The 9686-nt window shown below is 36.4% G+C and overlaps 1 protein-coding gene across 1 annotated transcript; it reads right to left on the reverse strand.

Moving 5' to 3' along the window:
- Window positions 1–653: 653 nt before the first annotated feature.
- On the reverse strand, window positions 654–2198 carry LOC125138562 (tumor necrosis factor receptor superfamily member 14-like). Its single transcript, XM_047800355.1, has 5 exons — window positions 2066–2198; window positions 1434–1559; window positions 1165–1320; window positions 965–1052; window positions 654–855 (listed from the first exon to the last, which is right to left on the reverse strand). The coding sequence occupies exons 1-5, from the start codon at window positions 2181–2183 to the stop codon at window positions 669–671; spliced, it is 675 nt and encodes a 224-aa protein (XP_047656311.1). The 5' UTR covers window positions 2184–2198; the 3' UTR covers window positions 654–668.
- Window positions 2199–9686: the final 7488 nt, after the last annotated feature.

Here is a 9686-nt window from a genome sequence, read left to right on the forward strand (position 1 = left end):
TTCATATACTGTTTTGTCCTAGTACTAAACGTATGACTTAATCAGCAAGGCTCACGTATATATGAGCCAAATAAATGAACATTATTGTGGAATGGAATGAAAGTGCTTTTGAACTGGGGAGTTCACATTTTAAGTTGGAATGGAAGACTTAAGATATTTTTTATTAACAGGACTTGTTAAAGAGTACAGGGGCAAAGTCAAGTTCTTTTTATTTATTAATTCCTCTGCCATAGAATATTATTGCACTAAGAAAGCAGATTTCTTGACTGCTTCCCTGCTAATCAAATAAAATTAATTAAAATAAAACAGTGATGCAAATGAGTCCCCAAAATTGTGCAAGGGGTGGTCCAGTTTTTTTTTTTATTATTGCAATAATATGAAAATTTTCAAGCATGTGTTATGGCCATGCAATGAAAAAAATAAGGTTTCAATGGTAGTCAATTGGGCTGCAAAAAGTAAATGAGGGTGAAAAAATCTAATCTCATGCTCCACAAAAACTAACAATGCATAAAAACCAATGTTGTTAGTAATCTTTGATGTATCTAAGACTGGAATCTTTTGGGATCATGATACATGGTCCTGTTACATTCTGTAACAGTAATGGTGTCCAGGACGGTATGTAAAAGTGTGTAAAAAATATACACAAATACTGTATATAAAATGTTTATTCACAGGTAAAATGATGAATTTTTCATATTTTTTACCCAAAATAAAACGATAAGCAAGATGACCAGCACCAATAGAGATGGCACCAAAATCCCAATGATGAGGCCCAGATGTGACGGTTTATGACTGCACACTGCATCACTTGACTGTGTTCCCTGTGTGATTGTTATCTGCCCCAAAGACTCACATCTGTAAAGGTGAGTAATATAAAAATATCATCAACAACAATAATAATATTTTCACCTCATTTATAAATAGAGTTCACAATGCAGAAATGTGACAGTCGTCTTATATTCACTTTGTATGTGGTTTGCAGTGCATAAATGAACCATCTGAATATGTCTCCTCTGAGCAGTCCTTACACACTGTATCCATCAATGATGTTCCTGAAAAGTTTTATATATATGCTGAATGAAGTTCATAAAACTGTTTGACAGAATACAGTTGAATTTTAATGAAACTTTATTAGGTATATTTAAATTATTTTAAAATGCTAACCATTCTGGTAGGTGTATTGCCCAGGAAGGCAGGTGGTGTGCTCTTGGGCTTTTCTGCAGCTCTCACCCTGAGTTTCTATACAATAATATCCTGTCATAGGCTCACAGTGTGCATCTGAAGTGTACGAACACTTATGTTTTACATGTAATCCATTACCTTTGGAAAGAAAACAATACACATTACATAAGTGTCCTATATCATTATTTAGGTATTTTATTAGAGGTTTTCTAATGAATCTTGTGAAGTTACAGGAATGAGCACATCTTCACCTTCATCACACACAGCACAGGGAAGACATGCCGTCAGTCCATTCGGGGCATCAGTGTAGGTTGATCCAGTGCACGTTTTACACTGTGTGCCTAACTGACTGTTGCAGTGTTTAAGCACATGGTGACCTGGACAATAACATTTTATTCTCAAGCATTCCTCATGGTAAAAACATCTAATGGTAAAAAGTATTTTACTATTAGCTGTTCATAGCATTGTGGTCCAGTTTTGGCCACTTCCTCTTGGCAAATTTTTTTCAGTTCTCCAAGCTTACAAGGATTCTTCTGATGGACTTGGAATTTCAAAATCCTACATGAATATTCAATTGGATTTATGTCAGGAGATCCATCCAAGGCCTTCTTTCTCCAGAATAGAAAGTATATTGTTTGTTTTTGAATTAAATATACTTTTTAGTTCATATTTGGTTTTTATCAGTTCAAAAAACAATTAGTATATCCGAAGTGGATATAGGCACTGAAAGTATAGCAAAAAAATGCTTATTTTCCCATGCTGTAAAGCTTCAATATTTTAGTGTTGCTTGGAACAATGTACATTTATTGTATTTGCAATTACGTCTTAGTCAATTAAGAAAAATAGGATTCAATAACTAGATAATAAAAATAAGGTAACCTACCAGGAGCACACATTGGACAGCATTCTCCATGAATTTCATACTCTGCAGTGTTGCATGCTGTGCAGCTCATTACAGTAATGAGCTTCAGTATTACTGGATACACGGCATATAAACGCATGGCAGATGGGGGAGCTTCACTACTTGTAGTACAAGGAAGGAAACATCTCTGTGCTCAAGTACACCTGAAAAAATCAATAACAATTAATATAAACTCTATCAAGATTAATTTAACAAAAATTAGCTGTTGTACTCAATTTGGGGTCTGTGAATCGCATCCAGCAGGTACTGTTTTTTTTTTTAATGGTGGTGGAGGAAATCCTTAGTAAACCTACCACTATTACAAAATATTTTGTTATTAATTTTTTATAGTTCGTGGATGAACTGAATGAAAGAGTGTACTCGGTCGATCGTTTATTTAGCATATGAGTCAATCTTGTGTTTAGGCTATACAGTTACTACATAAGCTCAGATTTGTGAATGTGTAAATGTCTGACAACAATTAAAATGTTAATTATTCAAAAAAAAAACTTGTACTTTGGTCATCTGAACTACTTATTTACACTTTATTTATTTATTTATTTATTTATTTATTTATTTATTTATTTATTTATTTATTTATTAAGACATGGCACACATTTTAATAAAGCCAAATCAGTTTATACTACAGTATAAACTACTACAGTATAAACTGATTTATAATAAAGTAAATACATTCCTTGGCTTTGACTCAATATTTCCATCACAACAGAAAAGCAATCGCCTATATTAGGTTTTTGATGCCTTTACATATTTCACATAGTAACTGAAAAAAGAAACTAAATCTTAACTGAAATAGCAGTTGTTAAACTTTTCATTTTCCATTGAAAGGGGAGTTTGATGTTTGACTTTACTCAGTGTTAACAGGTGAATTTTTTGAGATTATCTTAAACCACCAAAGCTTCTTGTTCCACAAAAAAATTTACAAGTATACTTGTTTGTAAATATAAGATATCAGTTTCTCAGAAGTTCTCAGTTATCTGGTTAGATGTCTGCTGTTATACTGTCCAAGAAGAAGATATATTGGAAAACATTATTTATGATGAATGAATTAATGACTGAACGAAAGAACAAACAAATGAATGAATTTACACACAGTAGATCACTAGCTTATTTAAAATGAACTAGAACACACAATGTACGATATATGTTGTTGTTTGTTTTTTTTTGAAAGAAATCATATTCTAGAGAAATTCCAATCTCTTGTCCCTTGATTCAAAAAATCCTGTACTACTCATGATGTTTTATCTTACTGCAGCATTTGATACTGTTGACTACTCAATTCTCCTGACATGTCTAGCACAAGAAGTTGGCCTTCAAGGTCCCATACTGCAATGGGTTAGGTCATGTTTAACAATTAGGACTTTCTCTGTTATGATTGGTGATCTCTCTTTCTCCCCAGTCCCGTTGACCTCTTGTGTTCCACAGGGATCCATTTTGTGCCCTGTTCTATTTTCTCTGTACATGCTGCCACTAGGGTCGATTATTTCAAAGCACAATGTTGCATTTCATGTGTATGCAGGTGATTTATTGTGTCAAACTCTTCTGATGCACTTGAATCCATCCACAGCTGTTTGCATGAAATCAAACTTGAATTGTCTGTTTAAACAGAGTAAAACAGAGTGTATTCTGTTTGGCACCTTCAACCTTCCTAGTTTTGTTACTGCTGGTCATGATTTCTCGGCCCTCATTTTAGCTAAGCAGTCAAAAATATATGGGTGATTTTAGACAACAGATTAAACTTTCAGACACACATTGATTCTGAAATCAAGACAGGCTTTTTCCATCTTCCTCTTCACAAAGGTCAAGCCCTTTTTAAATCTGAGTTATCTGGAGAAAGCCATTCATGCTTTTATTAGCTCAAGGCTAGATTATTGCAACGCTCTTTGTTAGTCAATCAAGCTTGTCTGTATCGTCTGCAACTTGTGCAAATTGGAGCAGCTCATATGCGGACCAATACTCGCAAACATGATCACATCACACCAATCCTGACTTCCCTTCACTGGCTACCAGTACAATTCCCTATACAGTTCAAACTTTTTATGTTTGTTTTTAGTGCAGTTAATGGCCTGGCACCTTCTTACCTATGTAAAAGTGTACGTTTTTACCAACAAAGTAGAGCTTTACATTTTGTTGACCGAAACTTACTAGAGGTTCCTCGGTTGAGGCATAAACAATGTGGTGATCATTCTATTGCAGTGGCCAGTCTAGACTCTGGAATACCCTCCCCTCTGAGTTAGGAGTTATCATCCTCATTCATAGCTCAAGCTCGTTTCCTCAAACATGTTTTTTTTAATGTTTCACAATTCTTTTAAAAAGAAGAACTTTTTTTTCTCTTGCTTTCACATATGTGTTAACTTTGCAAAGGTGCAGAGAAAAGCTGCAAGATGAACATGAGTTATGGAAACTGAAACAAGACACAGTGGTGTTTTGTGTAAAGTGTATGTTTAGAATCATTTGTTTTCTAATCTGACCATTGTGTTTTGGTGTCGAGTTCTATCAGATAATTTTACCTTTTACTAGAGATTCTGGGAAATTGTCACCAAATGTATTCAATAAGTAGCTACTTTCACATGAAGAGACTGACACTGACAACCACATTTATGTGGTTTAACTCCTTAGTGATAAAAGTTTGATTTCCTTTTTCTGACTAGTGTACAAAAGTGCAAATACATATACAAACATACAGAGAAACTTGTTGTCAGCTATATACAGTACAGAGATCATATAATATGTGGGCCATGGAAATAACATCTGAGTAAGAATCTGCAGCAGACTTTCAGTATCACTGTCAACCAGTATAACCAACTGTTTCATGAAATGTGGTTGCTGGGTTTAATGTTTTAGGATATTGTAAGTTTGTGCTGCACGATTAATCATATCGCCTATCGCGATATCAAGCCTGTGCGATTATATGATGCAAAATGCTGCGATTTTATGAAATAAGTAAATAATAAATACATGCATGTGTGGACATGACAACCCATTCTCTCTGAAAGCTGTTTGCCTATTTCATACACCACACCGCTATCCGCCAATAAAAAAAAAGACCAGTGAGTTGCATTTAGGCAGTGGCACGTGTGGCGCGTATGGTCAAGTCGTGACTTTTTCCGGTGTGCAGCGCGGAACGGCTGAAGTTGGATGCTGAGCAGACGGACACTGAACTGGTGGCCAGAAATAATGCTACCTCTGTTATATGTAGTGTTAATTTCGTCAGACGAGACGAGTCGAAATATGTTTGTGAACAACCTTTTTTCATGACTAAGACGAGACGATGACAAGACTACACCACTGTCCAAAAACGCTGACTAAGACTAAATTAACATGCATGATTGTTGATGAAAAAAGACGAGACGAAAATATTTTGTGTAAAATAAAAACTAAGATAAAATCTCTCTTCATTTTCATCTACAATTGTCTCTGCTTTTTCATCAGCTGTTACGCCTTTAAAATATTCAGAATGAGTTCGCGGCTTCGCGCTGTTGCTCGTTACAGGTCTCAACTGCTGAACAATTGTATTGCTTCCGCTAAAGAAAATAGTGCGCTCCGTCTCTACGGTTAGAATCCTGTGTGTCCATGGCAACGTTCTGTTTTTCATGGCTAGTGTGTATTATAGTTAGCAGCGGTCTGTTATCAAGAAATAAAATAGTTTATGCATTGAAAAAATGCGTCCACACGCCGCTCAAAAAAATAAATAAAATAAATAAATAAAATAAAAAATCCTGAGCGCATGTCCACCGTCTAGGCGTCTTTTTGTGTTAAATGATATTTCCAGGCTCTTTTATTGTACATGACAGATTATGTCCCGATGACCGGTCTTTGCATTACGATTAAAAGCAGTATCAATAAAGTAAAAAATGTGAATGTCGAGTGTATGCACTGTTTAAACGAGTGTCCTCAACTTCTCACTGATATTTTTGTGATTTGCAGAGTTTTGACAAGTTTTATTGCCTTGATATAACAATATCAAGGCTATAAAACTTGTCAAAACTCTGCAAAGCCTTTTTCACAACGGAGTCAATGTGAATGTCCCGCTTCAGGTCTGGGAGATTGTGGTTCCCAGGAATCTGAATGACTCCACTGCTGTGACAATGCTGTCCATGATGGTTAGTGGGTGTAGAGCAGGGGGGTTTCTCCTGAAGTCCACTATCAACTCCACTGTCTTGAGAGTGTTGTTAAGGCTGCACCAGACAGCCAACCGCTCAACCTCCAGTCTGTAAGCAGACTCATCGCCGTCCTGGATGAGGCCGATCAGTGTTGTGTCGTCTGCAAACTTCAGGAGCTTGACAGAGGGGTCATTACAGGTGCAGTTATTCGTGTACAGGGAGAAGAGTAGTGGGGAGAGAACACAGCCCTGGGGGGCGCCAGTGCTGATGGTGCGGGGGCTAGATATGAGTTTTCCCAGTCGCACTAACTGCTGCCTGTCTGTCAGAAAGCTGGTGATCCACTGACAGACAGAGGAGGGCACGGAGAGCTGGGTTAATTTGGGCTGTAGGAGTGGTGGGATGATGATATTGAAAGCAGAGCTGAAGTCCACAAAAAGGATCCTCACATAAGTCCCTGGTCTGTCCAGATGCTGCAGAACATAATGCAGTCCCATACTGACTACATCATTCACAGACCTGTTTGTGAAATGGGAATCAGGATCAAAAGGACGGTGCGCGAAAAAATGTATGTAGAAGAAGGAAAAAGGGAGAAGAGCAGTGGTGAGCTTATGAAGAACGTGCAGTTTATTTTGAACTTCTTAATCAGCATAGGAAGTTACATTTAGACTGATGACATGCATCAAAGCTACCTGACGTGATTTTAAGTCTCTGTTCGTCTTAACGAGCCTGTTATTATTAGCAACGTAGCAAATTTTTTGTTGTGCTCGTGAATGAGGCTGGACAATAGGCCTGTTAAAGTCATTCGAGTTATTCGGTGTGGAAGTTGAATACCCCCGTGTTTTGGGTTCTTTTTGTGATTTTCATCCAGATTTTTGTTAGCTCAAACGAACTCAAAGCGTAGTGGATGCTGTTGTGGATACTATTGGCTGATTCGTTGGATGCCATCGTGTGTTCATTGTTTCCTCTAATTGATCACCTTTGGATGGGATTGTGGCCTCGTTGGGTCGTGCTGTGTCTTTCAGGATCACGAGGGCAATCGTTGGAGATCAAAGAGTTAAGGGAAGAGTACCGTGCCTACCCGGACACCTTTCAGCTCTCCGTCCAGGACCCAAGGGTGGTGATGTACAATAATTTGTTCATTTTTCCTTGAAGGTTGATAAGCAAGTTACCTTTTCTTTTCAACAAGTATCAAAACAGAACTGTGCTTTAAATAAACTGTTCTTCAAGAAACTGACATGTGAGTTTCACACAAAAAGACTCATGTATTTTTGTTGCCAGTCTATGGACATTTTGACTCGTGAATGGACTGAATATAATTTCCCCAGGTTTTTGAAACGAACTCTTTAAAATTTGAGGTGAACTGATCTGATTCAAACTAATTGTGAATGTGAAATTTTCAGTGTGGAAAAAGAACATGGTTGTTTAATGTTTAACTGAAACAGTCACATTGTTTTTATTTTCTTTACAGTTATTTCTCTATACAGTTATTTCTTTACAGTTTTCTTTACTATATATATATATATATATATATATATATATATATATATATATATATATATATATATATATATATATATAATTTTTTTTCATTCTCAGCCGTTTCATAAGATTACTGTTTCAATTTAAATAAATATTTTTGTTTAGTTAAATTGAATCTGTGTAAATTAACCTGAGTCCTTTATACTAAGGAGTGGGGCCATCTCCTCTATCCTGTTACATCTGGGAGGGTGGGTTTTCCTGAGTATTCTCCACACTTAAACACACTTCAGGTTACCACCATGAATAAGAGAAATCCTGAAGCCCACCTCACCTTATCTGTAGTCCCACATGACAACATGATAGACACCAACCACTCGTTATACTGAGACCAAAAAGCATTGGATGGGAGGACTAGGATCCTGTTGCCCACTCAGTCTTCCTTAGTCAAAGGTTCATTATAAGCCCCACAAGGCGGTGACATATTCCCCTCCGCCACATTTTGTATAATAATGTTTAATCATAAGACCAAAAATAGTTATTTAATAAAGGTTAAAAGTGCAAGTGCAAGTACATTTTCAGTATAACAGGCAGTATTAGTGTCTAGTGTGCAAGAGTGGCAAGACAAAATGCTTTATAGACTGGGAAAGGAACCAAGTTTCAGTTGGTGGAATTCATCTACCTTTAGTCATCACATCTGGTTAAGCTGATTTGCTAATGAGACTTAACATTGCTGACACGTTCACTTAGCTCATCACTTAAAAACAGCTTTCTTGCAGGAAAATCTGCAATGGTAAATGGTCATCTTGCAATTCTATATTTATAAGACTGAAACTGTAAAGTAAAAAAACAAAAACAAAACAGAAATACACAGTCACCAGAGATGTAAAAGGAAAAAACAAGTAATTCAATAATCACTCTTTACACCTTTGGTGAGCATAAAAACATCTCAAAATGCTGAAAACATTAAACATTGAGGTGGATGGTCTACTACTGCAGAAGACCACATTGGGTTCCTCTCCTGACTGCCAAGTTTATTTTTAAGTTTATTTTTTTCCTATTATTCAACTGTCCAATTTATGTGATGAGCTCATGATGGACTCTGCTTCCGGTTCTTGGCTGACAGGAATGAAACCTAATCTAAACTTCAGCTATAATAGACTGTCACCTGAAGGTGTTCGATTTTTGCGTGTTCTGAAATCCTTTTCTGCTCACTATAGTTTTTAAAAAAGTATTTAATTTACTTATTTATCTTTCTTGTTGACACAAATCTGACCTTTTTCCTCTGAGCTCTCTCTTCAACAAAGCATTTCCACCAACAGAACTGTCAATCACTATATGTTTTTAAATTATAGATACTGCTGTTCTTGAAAATCCCAGGAGATCAGCAGTTTCTGATATACTCTCCCCAGCCTGTCTAGCATCACCAATCATGTTATTGTCAAAATAAACAAGATCACATTCTGATTGTTGAAGGGAACACTACATGAACATGCTGGTCTGTGTCTGGATGAATGTATGCACTGAATTGCTGCCACATCATTGATTAGATAAGTTTTGTTTTGCATATGAGCAGGTCTATCTGAGACTTTTCCATTTCAGGATCTTGCCTTGACCTTCACAGTTCCTCTTAACAGCCCTGTATGACATGCAGTGACATTTAGGACAGTGGAAATTGCAAACCAGTGTCATATAGCTTCATTTTCAGGTCCTCAGTCAGCAATGTTGCGTATCACATGATTTGAAGAGTCAGACAATGTACCTACAATTCCTTATGACAATTGTTACCCTGCCTGATGTCTCCTAATGATTCAATTTGTGCATAACATTTTAAGTTCTAAGACTTTATATTAAAGGTGTTCAAATTTTTGCCTATTTTTTGCTATTGGCTATTTTTCAGTTGGCTATTTCTTTTTCTTCTTCTTTTTAAAATATTTGTAGAGGATGAGTTTTCTTCTTGATCAAAAATCAACAGAATTTTGCGTGTTCATAATTTACAATCA

The sequence above is a fragment of the Tachysurus fulvidraco genome, chromosome 14 (assembly GCF_022655615.1).
Source record: "Tachysurus fulvidraco isolate hzauxx_2018 chromosome 14, HZAU_PFXX_2.0, whole genome shotgun sequence".
NCBI classification, from domain to species: domain Eukaryota; kingdom Metazoa; phylum Chordata; class Actinopteri; order Siluriformes; family Bagridae; genus Tachysurus; species Tachysurus fulvidraco.

Coding starts and splice junctions, on each gene's coding strand:
- LOC125138562 (XM_047800355.1), bottom strand. CDS start 2,183: ATGCGTTTATATGCCGTGTATCCAGTAATACTGAAGCTCATTACTGTA. Junction 1,560..2,065: donor CTGTCCAATGTGTGCTCCTG/GTAGGTTACCTT, acceptor GTTATTGTCCAG/GTCACCATGTGCTTAAACAC. Junction 1,053..1,164: donor GCAATACACCTACCAGAATG/GTTAGCATTTTA, acceptor AAAACTTTTCAG/GAACATCATTGATGGATACA.